This window comes from Neurospora tetrasperma (genome assembly GCF_000213175.1).
Source record: "Neurospora tetrasperma FGSC 2508 unplaced genomic scaffold NEUTE1scaffold_81, whole genome shotgun sequence".
Lineage (NCBI taxonomy): Eukaryota > Fungi > Ascomycota > Sordariomycetes > Sordariales > Sordariaceae > Neurospora > Neurospora tetrasperma.
The window spans coordinates 953058-977202 of record NW_009799179.1 but is presented as its reverse complement, the minus strand read 5'-3'; the positions used below and the strand labels follow the sequence as shown (position 1 = coordinate 977202).

The window sequence follows — 24145 nt, the reverse complement described above, 5'->3', positions numbered from 1 at the left end:
GCAAGTGAATAACGTACCAAAGCGGATCACATGTGTATTCTGGTTATTCTGGTAGGCTTCCCGTCCCAAAAAGGAAGAATACGATCTAGAGCGACTGGATCCAAGAAATGCCAAGTGCAGCTGTTCCACTCGTCTTCTCGCTTGATTGCTGCCTACCCTGAACAACAATCAAAAAGAGGAGGACCCTGATGGACAACAGCAAGGGGACGAGGCGACGGATAGTTTTATTGTCCACGAAACATTGGCACAAGGAGAATAGATATAAGCGTCGGACTACATCACGACACCTCTCTCATCTTACATTTTCTTCGCTCAGAAAGCAATACCTCGCGTGGCCCTGTGTAGCTGCTTGTTGCATTGTTCATCCTCACACTCACCGTCACCCGTACACATTCCCCCACCCCTAAAATAAACAAAATGGCCTCCCAACTACCCCCTTTCCCACGCTTCGTCTTTACCAAATTCGAACCTCTCTCACTGTATGCATATACCTCCCTCTCTCATCACATCTTACTCTCATAGAAACACTAACACCTCCCCGCGCAGACTATCCGGCTTTCTCCCCGCCATCCTCTCCCCCGATTGGTTCACCCACGAACAACTCTCCTCCTCTTCACCTCTAATCGCCTATCCCACAGCCAGCCGCACCACCACCCGCCAACTAGGCAACATGTATTTCCTCGCCTTTCTTGTCGGGGTAGGTGTGCTGTACTCTTCTTCCGAGATCAGAGTCGTCAAAAACTACCTGATTGCTTTGTTGGTGGCGGATCTGGGGCACATGATGATCACGGCGGAGGCACTGGGATGGGAGGGGACGATGGATGTGAGCGGGTGGAATGCCATGACTTGGGGGAATTTGGGAGTTACTGTGAGTCTTTCTGAAGCTTTTTTTTTTTTTTTTTTTGGGTCAAATTCTCTTTATAATTCTTTCTTTTCTTGTTTTTTTTTTTGGTCTGAGGGGGGCAAGGCATTGGGATCACAGGCAATGAGTGATGACGGATGCTGACGAAGGCGTGTGTAGATGTTCTTGTTCCTGACGAGGTCGGCTTATCTACTGGGGCTGTTTGGGCCGGATATGCCGAGGGTTGTGAAGGGGGCGAAGAAGACGGAGTGAGTAAGGGGAAATTATTTCGGCGAGCAAGAGGTAGTATGGTGTTTATCTGTCATGTGGTGTTGTAGTAAACCCATCATCGACAGCAAAAGTTGAGAGTAGCATATGCCAAATATATTAACCTGCTGACGGCGGTGACTTTCGTCTGTTCAATGACGAAGACTATAAGAGCGAGCAGCGCCGAGGAATGCAGGCGAGTCATGGAGAGAAGGATGGCATGGCGATCAGGCAGTTGAGATGCACGATTAGAGATACTGTACGATTCTACGTCGCTGCTATTTGCCCACATTCGTCATGCTCAACATCGTGATTCCTACTACTGTGTATGCCACCCGGCAGCCATGGTCACCTGCACCAAGCAAATTCCACGAACCACTGCCGCTCCGGCTGTAGCCCCGGCTCCCAAGGTACTACCTCTTGTTCGGACTCTTCCTCCAGTCCCTTAACGTCCCAGCTTCATCCGAGCTGCCTCCCGTCAAAGCAGCAAGTGGAACCTCAGCACCACTCCTAGTAACACCACCTACTGCCCTGCCTAAATGTCGTAAGGAAATTCCGCGATTAGTATCCAGCTCTTGTATAATGCAACTCGACCTGCATCAACACACACCCCGTATATAATAAAAAGGGGAGAAGAAGATTCATCAAAAGCATAAAAAACATACAATCACGCTCGCACGCTTGCACGCAGAATCAAGGAGACTCACTAGCACCAAGACTGATCCCCTTCCCAGCCCTGAGCGAGTTCAGACTCATCTGGCTCGCGCCCGCTCCAGTCCTCTTGGGCGGCGTGACTGAAGGTAATGCACCTACATATTCGGAGTCGGGACTTCTGTCCGACAGCGACTCGGCTCTCGAGCCGTTCTCAAAGCGCGTATCCAAGGACCCGGGATACATGGGGCTCGTCGGCCTCGAGTTCGGTCTCCTAAGAATATTGCCTCCGCGCTTGGAACCAGGAGTGCTGCTGAGGCTGCCAACAGAAGTCGTAAGGGGGCTCTCACGCGCTTGATGCGGTGCTTTGACCTGATCCAGCCGTTCCTGGCGCTCGTCGGCATCAATAAATTGCTCCTCGCCATCATGGACACTCCCAGCCACGGCAGTGCTGACGTCACTGTCGACAGCCGTGCTATCACCATTCTTGTTGGGCTTGAAGCGTCTCAAGGAGTTACTGGCGCTCAGGCTGACATGTCGGGCGCTGCGGTAGCGTTCGTATTCTTCCTTTGTGTGTTCGGCTCCGGTGAAACTTTCGAGTGCATCAAAGACGTGCTGGAAGACTTGGGCGTCAACGTCACGGGCCCAGAGAAAATCAAGGTGTTCGTAATGGGGAATCTCGGTGGCCACCGTCTGGGTTGGCAGTTCGCGAAGCATGACTTTGATGTCTACGAGCGAATCAATGCCGCCGTAGACGAGGACAATAGGAGTCTTGATGTTGCGGGTGGGATACTTGGCGACCTTGGTGTACTTGCTGCTGGTGGATAGCATGAGCGGGGGCTGCACATCGTCATCGAACATTTGGAAGGACTTGGTGCGGATAATCTGGAACCAGTGGACGACCGACTTGGTACTTGTGAAGGAGTAAAGATGCGGGTATGCAGCAAGCTTCTGCGAGGTGCTGATGTTCTGGGTCTTCCAGTTGAAGAGAAAGCTGAGTCCCATGTCGATGAGCTTCGCAAAGATGGGTGGGTAGAGGATCGATTGCCACATAGTTGCCGAACTCAGAATAGAGCGTCTTCCGAAAAGCAAGAATAACACCTGCGGTGATGCCTTGACGAGGGCGTCGACAATGCCGTTGGATAGGCCGGCCGGGGACATGGCTGGAGCAAGAGCGATAAAGACGTTGACCTGGTCATTGAGCTTCGGGTGGATGGACAGACTAGCAAAAGCTTGGGCTGTACCCTGGGAGAAACCAATGTATGACAAAGACGGCTGCCCCGTGGTCTCCAGAATGTAGCTAATGCTGTCAGGGATATCGTGGAAGGCGAACTCGTCGATCGAGAAGTTCCAGAATCTTTGCGACATGGGCGAACAGTGGACGGACTTCTTGGAGTACTTGTTGCCGCGGTTGTTTCCGAACTGGAAGGTGAACTTTTGTCAGTTGTTTTCCCAGCCTTAGTAAGGGCAGACGAACGTACCCAGACATCAAAGCCGCGCTCAACAAGCACAAAGGGCAAGCATCTTTGCTCGTCTGTTAGACAGACCCAAACCTCGCTGTTCATCAGCAGACCGTGATGTAGGTAGACAACGCGCTTCTTGATGCTATTCGGTCCTCGGTTGACCTTTGTATCCTCCTCGCCCTTCTTGTAAGCCAACCGGTGCAGACCGAGCAGATATCCATCCTTAGTCTGCACAACGTGCTCTTCTGCGGTGTATCCGAATAGGGCGCAGAGATCGACAAAATCGGAGGCGTTTCGGACGGCTTCAGAGACGGCTGTGCATATCGGACAGGGTTAGTTTCTTGCGTGACGACCGACAAAGGCTCAAGGAGTTGAATGATTGTCACATACGCTGCCTCCTCTCCTCCGCCCGCTTCTGTGCTGGTGTTGTCCATCTGTTGAACAGTCGTCTCGATAACCGGTAGAAAAGGGTTATTAGGGTATTAGGTAGGGCAAGCGTCAGAACACGAATGAGGGCCTCGAATCCCACGAGAAAGAAGGACCCGATAAGCGCAACATACTCGGTACTGTTGGAAACGAGATAAGACGTTAGACAAAGTGCACCGAAATACGGGATGGCCAGGTAGGGGAAACAAAGGCATGTCTCACACATCGAGTCGCCCGAGAAACGGGACTGGCATTTTGGCGGCTTTCGGCAACTATACCCTCATTGGCGCAAGGTCAGGTAGAATAGGGGGCTGAAGCAATCGGCAGGTATAGATGTGCTATAACAGTCCCTGCTCAAAAAAAGGATAGGATGATGAATGGGGACTGTCCAGGTCTGGCCTGTGCGGAGCAGTATAAGTAGGTACAAGACAAATGTGCCACCAACGATTGATAGGAGATTATTATATAAGTATAATGTATGGGGTCAGGAAGTTGCTGGTCGGTTGGTGATAGGAGAAGAAGAGGGGGAAAAAAAAAGGCGGCGAAAGATCGAGAAGGGGTACTGTAGTTTAAACCAATGTGATGTCACAATGTCAGGGTCACATGCAAATATGCGAGGACTCTGAAGAATCTTCATGTGAACGATTCATTCTCGAGCGTGAAGTGTTCTTGGTCTGGCCATTGGCTCCTTGTTCTCAAGCACCGTTTAGCATGAATATTGGAGGATGACTAACCATGCGAGATGTGACCCAAACCCGGTTGCTGTGTTCGATCCCATGTCAGTGGGCGATGGAGGACCTGGCGATCAAGGAGGGGTCCTTACCTGGCTCCTGGGGTTATGGGTGCACAAAGCCTAGTGTAGAGCTGAGGATCTTGGATCTGGTGTACCCGCACACTTTGTTCCTGGTTGACTGTAGGTTTGGCCATTCAAGACTTTGATGGACTCGGACGGGATGATAGGCCATCCATCGCCTTTGTATAATCTCTCGAGGCTTGAGCTGGGAACCGTGGCATGCGATGTCAATGTTCAGAGTGAAGACAAGAAACGAAAAAAGAAGAACCTCAACTGAATGCCCGACCAATGGAATTGTCGAACCCCTGAGATTCGGAAGAGCACTGCTTGTGTAAGTAAGTGCACAGACCGCTTTGTGCCCTACGCTCCTGCACTTTCAGAACAACCCGTTCGGCCCCGCGACTAGCGCACCTTAGCGATGGGATTCTGCCCCGTTCTGGACATTGGAGTTCCGATCGCCGTCCCTCGCTTGCCGCCCCAGTTTCCCAGTCCAACCATCGCAGAACGCAGTCACCATGCCGAGCTCATGTAAAGAGATCCGTAAGTTGCCAATGGCCCTTTGTTATTTTGTTTTGCTTTGTCGAGATAGACCGCTAACTGCGCCCCCTCCTCCAGGTGCCGCCCTGGCGCAATGCCTCCAGGAGTCGGAATGTGTTATGGTTCACAGAAACTCGGCCGCCGACTGCCTCCGTCCTCCGCTCGTCGACACCCTCCCGACCCAATGCCAGCAGTTCAAGAGAGCTTTCGGTGACTGCAGGCGAGGCATGATCGACATGCGCAAGCGATTCCGCGGCAACCAGCCCATCACCTTCCAGAAGCTACAGGAGACTGAGCAATCAGGCGAGGGCTACCAGTTGTATGCCGGCAAGTCCGCCTTTGCTGGCGGCAAGGGCGTCACAGATGGCAACAACTCGGCCGAGCCGGACTGGAGAGAGTTGGAGAACCAGAAGTTCAGAGAGCAGGCTGCTGCCGCGGCGAACAAGAAGTGATCGAGCCGACACGACGGATACAAGGGCATTACACCTACACCATACCACAACAGGTTCAGATCACGGAAGTGAGGATAATCAGCTGTACGATTGAAAAGAAGGCGACGGTTCGGGCCTATAGGCTATGGGTGGAATACAAGTATCAGCATTGGTAGGCGTTTTGGATTTTACGGCGAAATGGGAGGTTGAATTGTACCACTCGCCGCCTCGTCACTGCGCGAAATTGACCTCAGTCTTCTACCGCCTTGCGCTTGCGTTGCGACGATTCAAAGACACCAGGCTCACAATCCAACAACTTTGTTGAGCTTGCCGAAGTGGACCCGCCGGTTCAAGAAAGAAAGTTATCAGTTTGGTCACAAGTCACGCATTCGAATGTCCAACCCCTGATTACGCAATGATAAACACCAAGTGTTTAACTCGGTGGAATCGTCAACTTAAACCCGAACCCCAGTCTCCGCAGTTGTCTGATTCTTGAGTACGGTCAGTCCACAATCTCTGAGAGTTGAGACCAACACACACTCTCTCCATGAAAGGCGCACCTATTGGGGCGCTTTTCATCTACACGTGTATAGACAAGTACATAGGCGTGAAACGGGTACGTGTACCGGTTCGCAAGATCCATGCTTCTTCGTCATACAAAGTAGAGTTAGCCCAGACAAACGCTAATTTATGGAGGGGCGGACTTCACTCCGTCACACATGACCCAAAAACTGAAGAGGCTATTGTTCAGACTATCGAGAACTTCCCGAGACATTGGCTCTACAGCGGACTGCTTATTTGTCTTGTATATATCTTCATTGTGAATCTTTCCCTTTTTTCTTGTTGCCTGCTGAAGGCTTGGTGGTTTCCATTTGTTTCTCCATTTTAAACCAGCCCCGCAAATTCCTCTCTTCATCTTTCCTGACCGGGACCTTGTTTTTTTCTTCTCACGACGTTCAATCCTACAACCAACCTAAAAGAACCATGCGATACCTAAACTCAACTCCATGATCGCCGAAGCCATGGCTCGCTTCTTTTGTCGACGGCGCTGCTCCGTCGCTGTCGGTACCAGCTTCATATTGCTTGCGTCTTTGACGTTCTACATGATTCACCTTCTTGGGCCAGATAACGCAGGCCAAGAGTCGCTCTTCCATCGACCGGCGACAAAAGCTTCTGAAAAGCTCCCAGATATGACGTCGTACCGTAAGGGTCCTCATTTCTGTCCCCACATTCACCAAGCACATCATGCGTCTGTTTGTTTTCTTCCGATGTTTCATCGTCACATGTCCCACATTGCGATAGTGCACACTGCGTTTACCGCATCTGCTCAATCGTAACGAGAATGCTTTGCGGATAGTACAAGGTCTATCAGCCAATCCAGTTGGCGAGCTGAGATGGTGCATATGGCAAAACGTCTGCACAAGGTGTAGCATTCCCCGATTAAGGATTTCTGCTACGAGCGACTAGGCGCGGTATAGCCTCCTCACAAGCCCTTCACCTCCACTCTTTTCTTCAATTTGTTTGTTGTTCCATACTATCTTAATTTCGATGCTTTTCATTGGTTTTCTATGGTTTTATTTAGCATTCTTTGCCTAATTGTTCAAAGCTCCAATACCAGAGCGATCCAAACAGCACCCACGACAGATCACTGGAACACTTGATTAATGATGGCTACAGAACCCTCGCAACCTCAAGCTCTCACGACCCAGGATAACGGCGATAGGCACAATGTTCCCATTATCTCAGACCTCGAACTTGGCGACGCAGTCCACACTCCAGTAACTCTAATATCAAACCTCTCCAAGAAACATCTCCCATCTACCACCAACCCTTCACCACCGTCCGCATCATCTTCCGATATTACCAAGAACAAACGTTTGGTTATTGTAGGCGACACGCACGGTCGCCCGACAGCTCTACGATCTCTTCTGGACAAAATATCTTTCGACAACACGACAGATCATCTCATTCTTGCCGGAGATTTAGTAACAAAAGGCCCGGATAGCAAGGGCTTGGTGCAATTTGCTAGGGACATAGGAGCGAGTGCCGTGAGAGGCAACCATGACGACAAGGTGCTCGAGGCCGCGAAGTGGTTAGGTCGCATAAAGCAGGGCAAGAAAGGATGGGAAAAGACAGAGAACGAGGGCGATAGTGTGAGAGAAGACGATGAGGAAATGTCCGAAGAAGAGGAAGCGAAGGATAGTGTCGAAATCTCAGGACGACGACGAAGAAAAAAGCCCAAGGGGGTGAAACCAGAACACATCGCCGTCGCCCGCTCCCTCACCCTCTCTCAGCTTCACTGGCTTGCCTCTCGTCCCATCATCCTCCGAGTCGGCCACCTTTCCGGAGCCAAGACCGCGCCATGGAACGCCAAAGAAGTTGTCGTCGTCCACGGGGGCCTCATCCCATCTCTCCCGCTAGAGAAGCAAGACCCATGGGCAGTGATGAACGTGCGAAGTCTGGTTTACAAGCGCTCCACTTCATCAACCTCTGACGATAACACCGACAACCAAGACGAGAAGAAGAACAATGATGGAAGCATTGACACCGCCATCACCCATAATCGAATAACCACCATTCCTCTCGACACCCGCGAAGGTGAACCCTGGTCCCGCGCTTGGAACCGCTACCAGAATCTAATTAGCAGCGAATCCAATCGCGTAGTCGTCATCTACGGCCACGACGCCCGCTCTGGTCTGCAAGTCGACAAACACATCACCATTGACCCAGGGAAGAGCCCAATCCCAATCAGCGCCCGCCATATTAGCGGAACAGGGGATCAGACTGTCATCTTTACCGCCGTAGGAGACGTGAAAATGGAAATCGAGACTGGATATGAGGGTAGTGATGATGATAATGATGACGACGACGATGATGATTCGGCGCCGAGCACTATATCGATGACAACGAATACTATGGTGACGAATGCGCCAATGACGGCGGCGGCAGCATCACCGGACACGGCAGCAGCAACGGAGACGGGAACAGTGGAAAAGAGATCACCAGATGGAGGAAAAGATTTGGAAGTTGAAAGTACTAGGAAAAAGCCGAAGAAGTTTAAGGGAATCCGATATGCGTACGGTCTCGACTCAGGATGCGGGCACGGGAGGAAGTTGAGTGCGTTGGTGTTGGGTGTCAACGAGAGCGGGGATGATATTGTTCATTGGATTGCACAGGTTAAGTGTGAGTGAGCAAAGTGAGAAGAATGAAAAATTCCACGATGTCTTCATCCTAGGGCTGGCAAAGATTGTGCCTTTTTTCTGTGTCACATTCAATCCTGGCGTTGGGGTCGAGTTACCTAAACTGTCTTATACGTTCGAGGTCCCTGGTAAAATATGAGTCAGGACGATCATGCCGTTAGGGGCAAATAACTTTGGCTTGAGCAAATGGAAAAATCAAAAGCAAGAGTATAGGCACTTATTCAATATCAAGTATCGCAAGAGTTCAAAGCAAGGTGGCCAGGTGGGTGTGTGACAAGAGAATCAGCAACATACCTCTACCTAGAAAACCCTAACCCTATCCATCAAACTTCGTTATCTCCGGGCCTACACTACCTCTACACTGCACAGTAAAAAACCCGCGGGTCGGGGTCACAAAGGACCTTCCCCCACAGTGGAGAAAGACATAAATGCGCTGGGATGTCGTCACCGGCAGCGCGGGCAAAGGAACCAAAGACACCGCAGAAGGGAAGTTCATTGGAGACACGGCTGCCGACCATCGCTCTTGCTGAACTAAGCAAGCCGATTTCCCCTCCATCCCTCCCCAGTCGACGTCTTTGTAAATGTGACCTTCCGTCTCACTATTCTCTTGTGAACTATAGCCCATATTCAATCATTGTCGTAGCCATTTCAAGCTACACCAATGACCACATCCGTCTCGCTATCCCCGTCATAAGACTCTTCTAGCAACTCGGTGTCATCGCTTATCACTCAAACGTCAAACAGCGACAGGAAACCATGAGCAGCAGCCCGATAACACAACCGCCCGAGGGGGGTAATGTAAGCGATGCCGCGTTTGAGAGCTCACATAGAAGTGTGCCCGGGAATGTGGAAAGTGGTGAATCGAATGCAGAGCACCACGAACATGGGGAACCGGACGACGCCGGATATATGTATCACCCGGCGCAAGAACATGCAGACTCAGCCGAGGGCGAACACGATGATTATGACGACGAGGATGAGCACGATGACGAAGACGATGAAGATGACGAAGACTATTTCGATGGGAGTGGTGGTCTTGAGTTTGAGTTGGTTATTGACGAACTAGCACCGGGCGCCCATGATGATGGAGAGGACGACGATGACGATCTCAATGGCGCTGGAAATGCACTCGAGAGGAGGATTCTACAGATAATACGTGGTAAGATATTCACTCGTCATGGCCATCCGTTCAGGGATGTTTCCTCTTAAGAAGACGCCAAAGAATTGTATGCTAACGGGTGAATATTCGCTTTTCAGGAGGCGGCGGTCGTGCTCACCTAGGTTCGCAACAACTGTTGGCGCTTATCCAAGGTCATCATATGGGTGACATTGACGACGATGACAGCTACTGGGAACCGCCCAGACGGATGAGGCCGGGCTATGTTCCCGCCTTTCCCAAAGTACCCAGTGAGCAAGGTCAGAAGCTCATGGAATCCGGTGTTTTCGGCGCCTTTGATCTCAGGGAGCCAGATAGCAAGAAGAAAAGACTTACTCGGCGGTTACTGGATCGGGAGTTGGGCCTGGGGGATAGGACAGAGCAAAAAACCAACCTGGCTCTTATGGCTCAACAAATGATTCCCTCATCAAAGCCCGAGATGGTCATCCATTACGATGATCCCGTGTGCTGCGGCCAGTTCTCCGATGATGGCAACTTCTTTTACGCCTGTGTCAAGGACTTCAAAGTACGCATGTACGACACTTCCAACCCGTACAACTGGAAGCACTACAAGACAGTTCGATACCCCTTTGGTCAATGGACTCTTACAGATGCGGACCTAAGTCCTGACAACAAGTGGCTTGCATATACATCTCTAACAAGCCAAGTTTGCTTCGCCCCCACGGATCCCAATGACTCAGGTGACCCCTATACGCTTGATCTTGCCGGTGGAATGGTACGTCAAGGCTGGAGGGATGCCTTTCCCATCTTCTCCATCCGCTTTTCGGGCGATGGACGAACCCTTGTGGCGGGCACAGGTGCCGATTCAATAGTTGTCTACGACATAGAGCGCCGAGAGCCTCTTTACAACGTGGAGGGCCACGATAACGATGTAAACGCCGTTTGCTTCGCCGACAAGCAATCCCCACACATTCTCTACTCCGGATCGGATGACTGCACCATCAAAGTATGGGACACCCGAAGCATGTCCTCCCGTCGTGAGGCGGGCGCATTCGTCGGCCACATGGAAGGCCTCACATACATCGACAGCAAAGGTGACGGGCGCTACATCCTCAGCAATGGCAAGGATCAATCCATGAAGCTATGGGATCTCCGCATGGCCATGTCCACAGCCCGCGTAGAAGAGCTTGACGCCACCAGACCTACCGCCAGACGCCGGTATCAGTTCGATTACCGTTTTGCAGAGTATCACGACTACATGTGGCAGCCGCACCCGCACGATAACTCGCTGGTCACGTTCAGGGGACACAAAGTGCAGAGAACACTGATCCGGTGTCACTTCTCGCCTCCTGGTAGCACCAACTCGCGCTATGTCTACTCAGGGTCCTACGATGGGTTTGTGTATGTCTGGAACCTAGACGCAACCATTGCGGCGAAGATTGATGTTAAGAGCGTCACCGAGGGTCTCAGGATTCCTGGATACTCGCCAGCGACGACGAGGAGAGAGTGGATGACGCTTGTCAGGGATGTGGGTTGGCATCCTAATGCGCCGCTGCTTGTTGGTGAGTTATCTTGAACTTTTCGCTTTGCATACCCTGCTCTTTACGGCTTTCGTCTAACCTTCCATCTTAGCGTCGTCGTGGAACGGACCTACTATGAATGCTGGAACGGCGACCTTGCATTCTTACAACGAGAACGATTCTGACGAGGCCGAGCCGGGAATGGGCTTGTCGGTTAACGAAAAGATACAACCGGACGAGGGCTTGTTCAACTGGCGTGGGTTGCGAGGGTTTGTGGATGATGATGATGACGATGATGATGACTTCTTCTGATTGGGGATACGGCAGTGCTCCACATGATGTTTTGCTGGTTAGCTTTGGAAGCAATCCGTACCCCCGACGGAAAAATGCCTTGAATTGTGAGGAGTGCTCCCCACCGGTATTCTCGGTTTCCATACCTGGGTTTGATGATGGAGTGGTACTCGAGGGATGGGTAACATTGTGTACAACGTTTAGCCTTCAGATCCGAGATGTGATTAATCAAAGAGTACACGACGGCCAGGATGTTAGGAAACTCCAGACAGGTCTATACAGACAAACGAGCGGAATCATCGTGGTGCAATACCTTCCTCTAGGCATGACGTCGGGGATCTTGTACACCAACCCTAACCCGTGACATTAGACTCTGCCAGGCCGCCAGCTGGCGATCGATTGAGAGTGATCGGTGGAGGTGCCTGCCGCGAGCAGACAGGTACCGGGAACGTGCCCCAAAGCCCAGACCACTCCCAGCCAGGGCATTGGCACAGCAGGATGGCCATTGCCGGAGAGCCCCAGCGAGGTCCTCTCTGAGTCTGACTGCCGTCGCGTACGGGCACCTCAGCCCGAGCCCCAAAGGTACCTGCCAGGCTGTGTACCGTGTTGGACCAAAGCCCCGTCCACTGCATGCCGCGAAGCTCCCCGTTCAACAGGGCACTTTTTTGTCCCGTGCACCATCTTCCATTCCCCTTCCAACACCGAACCTTTCTCTTCCATTCAATCCGACAACAACAACAACAACAACAACAACAACAACAGGCGACCAATTCGAGTCCACCCAGCATCGGAAAGCTCCAAAGCAACCTCTAGCGTAGGTCGGCTCGACTCGCTCTGCCCACCAGTGGATTCAAGATCTGTCCGTCGGCACCAGAGTACGATCACGGTCTCGGCCCTACTCCCAAGGCCTGTTTGCTCCGTAGAGACGCAGGCGACCGACGTGGGGAGAAACCGAAGCCAGTCGATCACTTTGGCTCGACCTCGCCCCAGTCGACTACCTTTGCCAACCCGTCTGGCTCCCTCAGCATATTCGTTCGACTGCCCTCTCTCGTCCAGCACCGACGAGAACCCAAGTCTAGTTATCAGCCAGACGTTTCTTTGCCATTAACTCAGTTACAGATCTCCATTGCCATCCATCCAGCTGTCTCCCGTTCCTCTGGTCTCCTTGCCTCCAGCCGACCAGCACATTACGAACAGGACCAGAGCAAGGTACTGCGAGTTGTCGCGTCCCATAGCGTTGCGCGAGTCAAGCACGGAAAGCGTCTCTGGGGAACTGTCATAATCTGAAGGAGGAAAGTTGAGATCTGCTCGGAATACAAGAAGAGAAAAGGAAGAAAAACAAGCAAAAGAACAACGCAAGACTGCAAGCACAGAGCTTCCGTCTTAACAAACAATCTCTTTTACCGAGGCCATCCTCTCCTGTCTTCTGAAACTTTAACAGCTTCCGGCGTCATTGGGGATCGGAATGTACGTACTCGCAAACTCTACCTTTTCTGTCTTTCCTTCTTCCTCTCCCTATCTTATTTCCTTGGTTGTTGTTATTTGCGTTCTTCATCATGGCCGCTTTCCCTTTCCGTAACGCGTTCGTTATTGCGTATCGTCGTCTTTGCCTTTCTCCAACGCTTAGCCAGAAATCGCATGGGTATCGGCTATATTACACTTCTTTCAGATCCCTATCTTGTCAGCTACTGATTCGGGGTTCTCGCCTTACAGACAATCTTGTACTTCTGATCAATAGCCAGGTTCTTAATTCAGACTTGCTTTCCAGAGAGATAGCACATACTCGTTGACCTGAACACTCAGGCATCCACGTCTCACAACTTAGTCACTTGCCTGTCAAGGACCAGTCACAATGGCCGAGGAGGAGTTTGAGATCGACGTCTATGCCGATGCTGGCAATGACCAGTCTGGCGAGCAGCAGGGTGACGGTGATCACCACGCCTACGATGACAATGGCGACCATGCCGAGAATGGTGACGGACAGCACCACGACTATCACGAGGACCATAATGGAGAGGATTCCGGCGCACATGACAACCAGGACCAAACATCACAGAATCAAGCGCCCCAGCAGCGACAGCAAGGCGTGAAGCGTAAGGATGCCCCTGGTTCCGATGAGCGACCCGTCGATCCGGGCGCTACTACTGCCCTTATGATCTCGGATCTCCACTGGTGGACCACGGACGACGACATCCGCGGCTGGGTGCGCCAGGCGAACTGCGAGTCTGAGCTGAAGGATATTACATTTAGTGAACACAAGGTCAACGGCAAGAGCAAGGGGTATGTGGAACCGCTCGCGAGTGTCATATCACGAATGTTGCTAACTGTATCTTTTAGACAAGCCTACGTTGAATTCACTTCCCAGCAAGCTGCGAGCGCAACTAAGCATGTGATTGATAACTTGTCGAGCGAGGTCGGCCAGCAACCTGGCCAGAAACGCCACTCCGTGATTTACTCCAGCCCGATTGTCAACCCCTTCCGCACGCTTCCCAAGGACACCCCGAACCGTGCTGTCAAGGAGATCCGTGACCGTGCTCCCAACGGGCCCAACAACTTCGACAACCGCGGTCAGAGCAACTTCATCCCGAACAACAACTTTAGCGGTGGGTTCCGTGGTGGCCGTGGCGGTTTCAACGGTCCTCGTGGCGGTATGAACCCCAACTTCAACCGCAACTTCCAGGGCAACAACATGGCTTTCAACAACAACAATGCCGGCTTCAACAACCCCATGGCCGGCAGTGGCTATGGTGGCGGCTTTGGCGGAGGTGGTTACCAGCGCGGCGGCATGATGGGCAGCAACATGCGTGGCGGCCCTAACATGCGCGGTCGCGGCGGAATGAACAACAACATGATGGGAGGCATGCCTATGCCCATGCACGGCATGAACCCCATGGCTGGTGGTATGAACCCAGGTATGGGTATGATGAACCCAGGTATGGGAGGTAAGTCGCCATGATTAGTCTGGATGTGTTTGCCATGTATGTAATACTTACATGCTCCTGATGATACAGGCTTTCCAGGAATGCAGCCCTTCAATGCAGGCTTCTTCAACGCCGGTGGCCAATCGGAAGGCTGGGGACAGAACGCGCATCCGGCCAAGCGCCCTCGCCAGGAGTAGAGCAACCAGCAGGGCAACCGTGGCTTTAAGACGGAAAACATGCGCTTCTAGGAAACATGCGCTTCTAGGAAGGGGACGACGCCGAGCTCCCGGACTTTGAAAGTTGACCGACAACTGTCAAGTATGAACATTACTGGGCAACACACCTCATGGGTTTCGATCAAGTAGTCGTTGACGAATGACGAATCCCGGCTAAAAGCAGGCTCAACAAGGACCTCCTTTTCACCTTGGTTCGGTTCGTATGTGCTATCCTCTTCTATTTCGATACCGTTCGAAAGAATTGATATGGAAAAGGTCAATATTACCCCAGTTTGGTTTCAGCACGGCACTTTCTCAACGCACATATGTCTGTGGCTATGTTTTATGTTTGGTACATCGATGACTTTAGGAGGATGCCAGCGTGGGGTCTTATGGTTCCATTTCTATCACATAGCGTTCAACATCCGGACCCTCGACTATGCCATGCACTTGCTACTATGAGTGCCTCCAATGGCAATACAAAGACTGGCGGAATCGACTGAATGGACCAGCGTTACACTCTTCCGCTGAAGCATCCTGGGGAGCACGACAAACTCCGAGTTTTGGAGAAGGACATCTGGTCACGACCCAGAACGGTTGATAGACTGGAGCACCGACTATCAACCATCCAGGGACACCTTCGTCAACTAGACTACTCGGCCGTTTTCAGATTACCAGATGCAACTCGAGCGACCAATGGTGATACTTGCTTACCCGGCCAGTTGATCACAAACCTTCGATATGGTCCTTCTTTGGGTTTACTACTACTTTCCAGTCTTTGTTCTCTTATTTCTTTTGGACGCTGGTTCACCTTTTTTTCCTTGTCTTTCCTTTCTCTTTTTTTTTTTCTTTCGGTATGGAAGGGTACGGATCACTTTGCTTTACTCTCAGTTCGCGGGAAATGAAGGAGGGAAAATTCGTCCAAAGCAATAGAGTTTCGGAAACGGCGAAATTAACAACCAGGCTGGCTCGATGCGAGGGACCATGAATGAGTAGCAAAGGGTTGCGTTTAGTCGTTGAGCAGAGAATCTTGAACAATTGAGTTTCATGGGATGGCGTTCTTTGAAAAAGTTCTTGTGGCGGTTTTAGCATTCTCATTGCAATGGCGTTATTGTCTGTAACAGTGAGTGAGAGTGAGGTGATTGATGATGAAGGCATCTATGTGAAAGTGGCTCGAGTCTTCCAGTTCACGGTGGTGATGATGATTATTATGTGTTCACATTTGCTCCCCTCCCTTTCTCGTTTGACCAAGCTGGCGTTAAGGTGGTGTCTGGATGAGTGGTTCTCCTTTCCTCGGTTTATGTTTGCTTGATATGCTATGATACCCGTCACCTGTTTGACTATGTTCTTGGATGAGTCTCGTTTCGGCTTTGCATAAGTGGCCGGATTTGCAAAGATCACCGTTCAAAACCGGAGGAAAAATGAAGTCCTGTATACGCTACGTTAAGTCGACTAGCTTCTGAATAGATCCTTTGAACATATTATACAGCGACAGTTTTGAGCCATCGAGGTTGATGTCGTTACAATGTCGAAGTCGGGTAACGTCGAGGGTTGAGAAGTGGATCCGCTTGGTTGCAGAACGGCCGGCTATTGGCTAACGTGTCCTTTAACAGCCTCCATGAGCTACTGTACACCCGACAGCGACCTTGACACTGTCAACCTACAGCTGGAGGTACTTCTGAATACGCTGTATTGATAGCTCATGTCTAAGGTACTAGGCGCTACACCAATACGTCAGCGGGAACGAACGTGTACCTCTACCTTTCTGGCATTCGACCTCGACCTCAAATTCAACCTCAACCTTTGAAGTTCAAGCTGTCCCGTACTCGTCATTCGACTCAATCTCCATTGCAGGCTTTTCGTCACGTCATCCAATTCTATATCTTGGATCTGGCTCACTCAGTGAATAGCATTGGAATCCCACATAGCTGTGAATCACCGCAGTCTACTCGACTAATCCCAGAAATTGATCGACCTGGTTAACTATTGATTCATTCATCAATCAACTTTGAATCTTGCTGTCGAGTACTCATACAACAAGAAAGACAACATGTTCTTCACAGGTACCCTCCAAGAAGGCATTGCTGCCGCTATTCAACAGACCAGGAGTTTGGTCTGTTTTGTTACTGGTTCGTTATCATCACTCTTCTACTCCTGCCTGGATCCGTATTGCTCTCGCATTGCCGAGCTGTGCATATCCTTTCACATCATGTGGCTTTCATGACATTCATCTTCCACATTTTCGTCATTATATCCGACTCTGACTCCGTCGCAATCGACCAAATACTAACCTCATTCAGATGACAACACCGAATCCCAACAATGGGAAACCGAGTTCCTCAAGGATGAAGCCATCTCCCCCCTCCTCGAGTCCCGCGCCGTGGTGCTGAAGCTGGTTGCGGGCAGTACTGAGGAGGGATATTTGGCTCAGTTGTTTCCACTACCAAAGAAACCTACTGTGGTTGTTCTTAGGTGAGTTACCTTGGGTTTGAAGACGAAAGGAGAGGGTATGGTGTGTTGCTAAGCTAATGATGATGTAGGGGCGGGCAACTCAAGGAGTACATTGCTGCTGGAGTCACGAAGGAGGAATTCCTCAGGAGGCTCGGGGCTGCTCTTGGTGAGCAACAGGCGGTTTCGACAGCTGCTAATACAGGTTCGGCCTCAGTGGAGGAACCTGAGACAGTACAGAACCAAGAGCAAGCCTCACCGGCAGCCGCACCATCAGATCCAGCACCTCAACCATCAGCGGGGGAGACAACAGCCCCGGCAACGTCATCTACCGAGGACACAATCTCTCAACAACCTCCCACCGATATCACTACAACCACCGAGACCACCGAAACCACCTCTTCATCATCCCCTACCACAACCACTCTCACAACTAACACGACCCAACAAGCCCGAATCCAAGCCATCCTCACTGAGCGCGCCGCCCGCCTCGCCGCCCAAAAGAAACAACAAGAAGAAGCCGCCCGCGCCGCTGCCCGCGCCCGAGCCGCCGCCGAAGACCCCAACTCCCCCGCCCGCCAAGCTGCCGACGCCCTGCGCAAGAAACAGCAAGAAGCGCGCGAAGAGCGCCAGCGGATCCTCAAAGCCATCGAAGACGACAAAGCCGCTCGCAAAGCAAGGCAGTCGGAGAAGCAGCGAGAGAAGGAAGCACTTGCCGCCACCAAAGAATCTGGCGGAAAAGACGAGGACGAAAAGGGGGAGGGACTGCCCTTTGCCCCAGCCAGTCCGATGCTACCCCGTGGTAACCAGCCAGTCAAGAGCACGGGGCATTGTGCGTTGCAAGTGAGGTTGACGGACGGGTCGACCATTCGGTCTCGATTCTCGGCGGAGAAGGATACGGTCAGGGAGGTTAGGGAGTGGGTTGAGGCTACTGTCGCTGAATCTCTTACTGTCAAGAAGGGGAGGTATACATTCAAGGTGCTGTTGACGCCTCAGCCGAGCAGAAGGATCGAGCAAGCAGAGGAGGGGAAGACGCTTGGAGAGCTGGGGCTGGCGCCGAGCTCGACACTGATTTTGGTTCCGGCGGCTGGCGAGTCGGGGAGCGGTGGCAGGGTTAGGTTTGCGGCGGCTCAGGCGGATGAGGGAGGGAATATCTTCCAGCGGTTGATTGGGTTCCTGTCTGCCTTTTTCAGCACGGTGGTGGCGTTCTTTTCGACGCTGTTCAGTGTTTCTGGACCGCCCAATGCTGGTCCTACGCCAGAGGAGGTGGCTTCTGAGGTTAGAGGCGAGCAGCACCAAGCTACTAGGGCGGAAAGGGCTAGTGGGAGATCACTTGGTGGAGGAGGCGCGGGTGCGGCTGTGAATAGGGGCGCGGGAAGCAGGATTAAGGGTTTTGGCGATGAGAGGAGGGATGAGGAGCGGAAGAGGAACGATCAACAGTTTTACAATGGAAACTCGGTAAGTAAGCCCCTTTCTCTTTTCTTGTTGGAGATGTGAGGGTAATAGCTAACGAGAAGCAGACAAACTTTGAGCCGAGACATGATGATGACGATAATTAAGCAGTCACAAGCTGGGGACAGTTAGTGGGGACAGAAATTTTTGGGGCTACTTGAGTGAAAGTCATAGACGAGGAGAAAGGAAGATGTCATATGAGTACTGTAGTCACCATCAGGCGTAGCGAAGAAGCAAAAAAAGTTTAATCCCTTCAGAGAGGGAGGCAAAAATCTTGTATTTGTACAGTTCTTTGTGTTATCCTTATAATGATAATGATGATATATCACCATCTTCGAGACCAATTCCTGAACTCCAATGCTGGTATCTTGATGTTGTTGTTGTTGGTATATGCTGCGTGAACCCCTCTTCGAGCTTCTTGGAGAGGATGGGAGACGTAAATTGAGCGGCGCCTTCGCGGTAAGACGACAAAGCCAAGCAACGAAGCTACTTGCTTTTCTCCTCCTCTCAACTAATCGTACACACACACACGTCCCCTCTCTGTTCTTTCTCTCTCCCATTTCCAAGCCCTTCACATCTTCACCCTCCTCTTACCGAACCCTCAGGCCCCCTCAACCCCTGAGTGAAGAGAGAGAGAGAGAGGCAAAAGAGACAGAAGAAGAGCTCAGTATTTAGTACTGGCTAGCAGCGGCCTGGCAAGCCTTGAGCTGCTCCAGGTACCAGCCGCAAATCTGCATGTTGCCCTGGTGCTGGTCCATGCACTGGGTGAAGCTCTTGGTCGCCTCGGAGCAGTTGTTGCCCCACGACGAGTTCTGGGCGGCGGCGGCCTGAGCCTGGACGGGCGCGGCGGCGGCCTCGGGGGCGGCGGAGGAACCGCCACCGGAAAACATGCCTCCGATGGCGTGGCCGATGGAGGAGCCGATGGCGACACCACTGTTCGTTTCATACCAAGTCTGTTAGTACGGGTTTCGCGACTGGGTCCGGGAGCTGGATGGGGAGAAAAAGGTAAAAACATACGCAGCAGTGCTAGCCATCTGACCAAAGAGACCGGGGCCCTGGGAGACGGGCGCGGCGGCGGCAGCGGGAGGAGCGTGGGGAGCAGCGGTGGGAGGAGCGTAGGTGGAAGCAGGACGCTGCTGCTGCTGGTTGGTAGGAGCCACGGGCTTGCGCGCGGGGACGGAAGGGCGGGCGGAACCACGGCTTTGGCGAGGCATTTTGTCTTCTTGTTGGTGTGGTTGTTGTTGGGTTGCGTAGATTAATGCGACCGACGTTTTGGCGGTTTGAGGTAGTGGATGAGTGTGGTTGTGATGGCGACGATGATCGTTGAAGGAATGGGGATAAGCAGCTATGATATATAAAAAGGTACTACATACTATCGGCAAAAAAGTAGTGGGGAATGATCAGCCGGGCGACATTTTGCCATTCATCATTTGTTGCGACTCCAATTGCGAACTGTCTGTCGCCCGCTCGCCCTTCTCACGCCTCCGCGCCGGCCGAGGCCCTGAAAGCCGAGTCGAGAGCTCGGAGCTTGGACCCCTGTTTTCCCCTGTTAACTATCTCTTTTGGGTGAGTTTGGGGCCTCTGCCGCTCCTTTGGGGCGGTCTTGAAGCTAAACTGGAAGCCAATCGAAGGCGAGAGAGCATCATGTTGTTGAGGCTTATAGGGCGCGTGACCACCATCAGAGGGTTAGGGTTGTAGCCGCATGTTTTATCTTCAGGGGCTTCGATGCTTAACTTCTCAGTTCTATGGAGATTATTTAGGTTCGTGAACTCGAAATTGTCTATCCGTGACTCATCTACTCCGGTGTCTAGCCCTTCCCTCTGTGTTTAACTCCGACCGGTTGCCTCCATCGAGAGGCATATCCTGATGTTTCCGGGGCACATTTGTCCCTCTTTTCAAAACTAACAACGCAGTGTCCCGCCACATCGATGCTGGGACAATATCCAGTCATGGTTTCATGTTCGAAACTCCAGCTGGTGGGTATCTCAAGTGGCCAACATAAAATTCCGGTGGCCGCGGGTTTGCTTCCGGGCAAACGATCTCCGGGTCGTGTTGGCCTTTCCGCGGCCTCGCGAAGCGCAAAGGAACAACGCACGGCATGCCTCATATATCGGGCTTCTTAGCACGAGCCTAAAGCGCCATGCCAAAACGTTGCGCCGCGGTCAAGGTCATCGCACAATAACTCAATAAAGATGGCAGTGTGCGCATCTCTCACCACTTCTTGTTGCCCTTGGTCTTGGGGCGCTTGGCAGTGGGCTCAGAGCTCGAATCTACTGCTCGCTTCTTCTCCTCCTTGGCCTCTGCCTTCGCCTTCTCTTTGGCAATCAGCTCCGTCAGCTTTTGCTTGATAGCCTCATCATCGGCCTGTTGATCTGTTAGCATTGCCCTGACAGCGAGATCCGTGGCGAAAACTTATACCAAGTCAGATCTGATGAAGCGGGCAGCGGCCTCCTTGTTGACCGTCTGCTCACGCTCTTGGGGCGGGTTCTCGATATTTTGGATCTTTTCAAAATACTGCCTGACGCGGGTCAACTCTGTGAAAATGGCATGCTCCTTGGCATCGACACCGTTCAGACGTAGTGAGGCTGTTTAATCATGTTAGCAAGACGTATCTTTGGTCATCGACGTGCTAGGCTTGACTCACAAAAGAGGATCGATTCGATGGCATAAGTCACCATAACGTAGAGCTTGGCCTTGTCCAACAGTGGCAATTTGGAAGATACATCACCGACATCACCGAGAACAGGCTTCAGAGCGGCTTCTAGCTGGTCGAGGTCGACGTTGAGCTTCTCCAGCGAGGGGGTAATGTCGGGCACATCCATGGTTGAGATATATGTGGGGTAAATGTTGAGTAAATGCTGTAAATTTCGAAGTTGGCTGAGAGGAAGAGTTCAGTAGTTCAATATAAAAAACCAGATATGCTGAGGAGGCGGCGGTTTGTTGATATTGATGGTGTTGTTTTGATGAACAAAGATGCGAATCTGGATGCGACTGCTTGATGAGGAAAGCGGCCCCACACAGTTGCGTACCGTTCAAGTTGCACTTTTTTGGTCCCAGATCCTGCGCTCCACATGGATGCGACCAGCCTTGCACAGTGTAATGCCAAGACCATGCTATGCCCGAGCAAGCCAATCAGGGGAGAGCAGTTTCTCTTCCATGGCCGATTAGCGTGACAGTGCATCAACCGCGGGCGCGCTCCCGGGAAAAAAAAAAGTTTGGCCGCCATCGAACATTTGGTCGGAAAGTGTCTTGACAAAATCATTGTCATCCAGCAACCGAATTCAGCTAGTGGTCTTTATACCGCAAACTACCATCACGACTACTTACCACCACCACCTCGAACAACACTACCACCCCTCCGGATTTCCTCCCCGGCCACCCACTTCACCCTTCTCGCCCCTGGTCCCTCCCCGGTCCTCAATGCTCCCGCGCGGGACATAAATCCTGACAGGACCTCTTGCGACAGGTCCTCCGGCGGGGTTTTTGCACCACCACGATAATACCATATCATGAGCTCCCGGTGTCGTCCGTGAAAGCCGCCAACCTGTATTCCTTTACCGGCAGTCGACCGCACTTGCGGGTGTTTGGGCGAATACCCTGCAGGCACACACGATGGTGTCCCAGTAACACCTCGGTGGGCCGGGGGGCCAGCGCAAGCGGTTTCCGTTCCATCCAGCCTGAGGTTCAGAGTCGGCTCTTTGTCGCTTCGTCCTCTCCCCTCCGCGACGTCCTCTTCCGAGGCACCCACGTGCAAGTCCCGCCGTACCCTCGGCAGCAAACACGACAGGCCTCGTCAGAGGCAGACGCCCGCTCGGCTACACTGTCGGCTACGCCGGATGCGCCGCTCCCCAAGAACTTCGATGCGCATGTCCCAACAAAAACCGAGTCGAAACCAGTTGTGATTGGTGGGAGCGAACCAGAAGCCGCCAAGGAACGATACCGAAACCCGACCAAGGAGTTCTTCGATCGGCTGAACGAGGGGGAGTTGGATGAGCAAAAATTGGCACAGACGATCCGAAGAGAGGGCGAGAAGAAGCCATGGACTGATCTGTTCAAACCGTCCGATCTAATTCACGTTATGGGCCTCAATATTCAAGGACGATACATTGCACACACGCTAGCCGGTGCCGAGACGATACCACCGCCGATTTACATGATCAACCGATTGAATCTGCTCAAGAGGTGGGTCAAGGCGGGAAAGTGCTTGAAGCTTCACAGGCAAAAGGAAGTCATTGTCCGTGACAGGATCAAGGCCCAGTTCACGCCGCCAACCCACGGCTATGATCCGCGGAAGCAGAAGGACGAACATATCAGCAACCTCATCGTAACTGTGCCAGCTGGGCATACCGTCGAAGCACTCGGCCAGATCAAGCACCGACTTGACCACAACTCGACCATTGTTCTAATCCAGGAGGGACTGGGCGTCGCCGAGGCTATCTGCAAAGCGTACTTCCCCATTGAAAGCCAGCGGCCGGTGTTCATCCTCGGCCACATGACAACTGGTCTGGGGTTGGGCGATGAGACATTTGAGTTTGGCGAGGTGCGACCTGGAAGGCTTTTCTTGACCGTCTACACCCCTCAGTCTGACAATATCGGCCCGGCCGCGCCCGTTGTGATCAAGAAGCACCCGCCCACCTTGTATCAGCGGAGGGGGTCGCACTTGATCAAGCTTCTCACATCAATTCCGGACCTCAATGCGACTGGTCACCGAACAGACGACTTCTTGCAGCTGAAGCTACCAGCGGTGGCGTTCCGAGCGGTAGCTGATCCTCTGGCGACAATTCTGGATTCCACCTACGACAAGATCCCTGAGAACCCACACGCTCGTCAGCTCATGGACAAGCTGCTATCCGAGGTTGCCGATGTGGTTTCCCACTTGCCTGAGCTGAAGGGTTTGGAGCAGTTCCGCGTTGCCAATACCCTACCCTTCATGCGGTCGGAAGTGTTCCACAGGTTAAAGAGGAAGGGAACTTCTGATAGTCCCATGCGCAGGTTGACTGCCAGGGGCTTGGACACTGATATTGGATATGTGACTGGCTATTTCGTCATGCGCGGCAAGACACTCGGTCTTTCCGTGAACGCTCTTGACAGTATCTGGTCAGCCGTCAAGGCTAAGCAGAAGGTTCTGGCAGAGAGGAGGAAGAGGGAGATTCCGTTCGAGGTTCCTTATCAGCCGAAACTTGTTCCTCATGTTCCGGAGCCGTATACCCATTATCCCGACAGGCTCTGGCCCATGCCTCTGAAAAACATTCTCAACAAAATTAGATGATGTATAGATCACGGGATGTTTTACAAATATTTACTTGCATATATAGACGGATAAACAGAATTATGGCGATAAAAGGTGTTATGGCGGAGGTGGTCGTGTTTTTTTTTTGGAGACGGATCATCCTGTACATACCTGTATTTTTAGTTTTGCATATGAATAGCATGGCATTATGAACATTCGGTCTAATACTGTGCTCAAGTGTACCCCTATACTGGCATTGGCCGCGTTGTCTTGACTTTTCGAATGTCACCAATCCTGTGGTGTTCGAGGTGCCTCCAGCAACTATTCTAGATGCTGCTGTGT

At 52.0% G+C, this 24145-nt stretch overlaps 10 protein-coding genes across 10 annotated transcripts; 8 read left to right on the top strand and 2 right to left on the bottom strand.

Moving 5' to 3' along the window:
* Positions 1–417: 417 nt before the first annotated feature.
* Positions 418–1114, top strand: NEUTE1DRAFT_149334 (uncharacterized protein; the record flags this gene model as incomplete). The annotated part of the gene is made up of 3 exons (XM_009856933.1): positions 418–479; positions 547–868; positions 1022–1114. The coding sequence occupies 3 exons, from the start codon at positions 418–420 to the stop codon at positions 1112–1114; spliced, it is 477 nt and encodes a 158-aa protein (XP_009855235.1).
* A 399-nt stretch (positions 1115–1513) lies between these two features.
* On the bottom strand, positions 1514–4412 carry NEUTE1DRAFT_70443 (uncharacterized protein; the record flags this gene model as incomplete). The annotated part of the gene is made up of 6 exons (XM_009856932.1): positions 1514–1643; positions 1774–3181; positions 3241–3536; positions 3613–3788; positions 3871–3920; positions 4383–4412. The coding sequence occupies 5 exons, from the start codon at positions 4383–4385 to the stop codon at positions 1802–1804; spliced, it is 1905 nt and encodes a 634-aa protein (XP_009855234.1).
* A 544-nt stretch (positions 4413–4956) lies between these two features.
* NEUTE1DRAFT_70442 (uncharacterized protein) lies at positions 4957–5789 on the top strand (the record flags this gene model as incomplete). Its single annotated transcript, XM_009856931.1, has 2 exons — positions 4957–4981; positions 5057–5789. The coding sequence occupies 2 exons, from the start codon at positions 4957–4959 to the stop codon at positions 5428–5430; spliced, it is 399 nt and encodes a 132-aa protein (XP_009855233.1).
* A 149-nt stretch (positions 5790–5938) lies between these two features.
* Positions 5939–6199, top strand: NEUTE1DRAFT_118465 (uncharacterized protein; the record flags this gene model as incomplete). Its single annotated transcript, XM_009856930.1, has 1 exon — positions 5939–6199. A coding segment is annotated over one exon (243 nt), but the record flags the coding sequence as incomplete, so codon positions are not given.
* An 877-nt stretch (positions 6200–7076) lies between these two features.
* NEUTE1DRAFT_54861 (uncharacterized protein) lies at positions 7077–8600 on the top strand (the record flags this gene model as incomplete). The annotated part of the gene is made up of 1 exon (XM_009856928.1): positions 7077–8600. The coding sequence occupies one exon, from the start codon at positions 7077–7079 to the stop codon at positions 8598–8600; it is 1524 nt and encodes a 507-aa protein (XP_009855230.1).
* Positions 8601–9365: 765 nt separating this feature from the next.
* NEUTE1DRAFT_149330 (uncharacterized protein) lies at positions 9366–11558 on the top strand (the record flags this gene model as incomplete). The annotated part of the gene is made up of 3 exons (XM_009856927.1): positions 9366–9768; positions 9867–11288; positions 11359–11558. The coding sequence occupies 3 exons, from the start codon at positions 9366–9368 to the stop codon at positions 11556–11558; spliced, it is 2025 nt and encodes a 674-aa protein (XP_009855229.1).
* A 1760-nt stretch (positions 11559–13318) lies between these two features.
* On the top strand, positions 13319–14655 carry NEUTE1DRAFT_132485 (uncharacterized protein; the record flags this gene model as incomplete). Its single annotated transcript, XM_009856926.1, has 3 exons — positions 13319–13817; positions 13875–14479; positions 14549–14655. 3 exons carry the CDS (start codon positions 13390–13392, stop codon positions 14653–14655), a joined length of 1140 nt encoding a protein of 379 aa, XP_009855228.1.
* A 2068-nt stretch (positions 14656–16723) lies between these two features.
* Positions 16724–18904, top strand: NEUTE1DRAFT_70431 (uncharacterized protein; the record flags this gene model as incomplete). The annotated part of the gene is made up of 4 exons (XM_009856925.1): positions 16724–16802; positions 16974–17145; positions 17214–18579; positions 18642–18904. 4 exons carry the CDS (start codon positions 16724–16726, stop codon positions 18678–18680), a joined length of 1656 nt encoding a protein of 551 aa, XP_009855227.1.
* NEUTE1DRAFT_125262 (uncharacterized protein) lies at positions 18884–21395 on the bottom strand (the record flags this gene model as incomplete). The annotated part of the gene is made up of 6 exons (XM_009856924.1): positions 18884–19506; positions 19591–19918; positions 20054–20109; positions 20789–20937; positions 20992–21158; positions 21218–21395. The coding sequence occupies 6 exons, from the start codon at positions 21393–21395 to the stop codon at positions 19245–19247; spliced, it is 1140 nt and encodes a 379-aa protein (XP_009855226.1).
* Positions 21396–21546: 151 nt separating this feature from the next.
* On the top strand, positions 21547–24012 carry NEUTE1DRAFT_125260 (uncharacterized protein; the record flags this gene model as incomplete). The annotated part of the gene is made up of 2 exons (XM_009856923.1): positions 21547–21669; positions 22040–24012. The coding sequence occupies 2 exons, from the start codon at positions 21547–21549 to the stop codon at positions 23840–23842; spliced, it is 1926 nt and encodes a 641-aa protein (XP_009855225.1).
* Between the last annotated feature and the right edge of the window lie 133 nt (positions 24013–24145).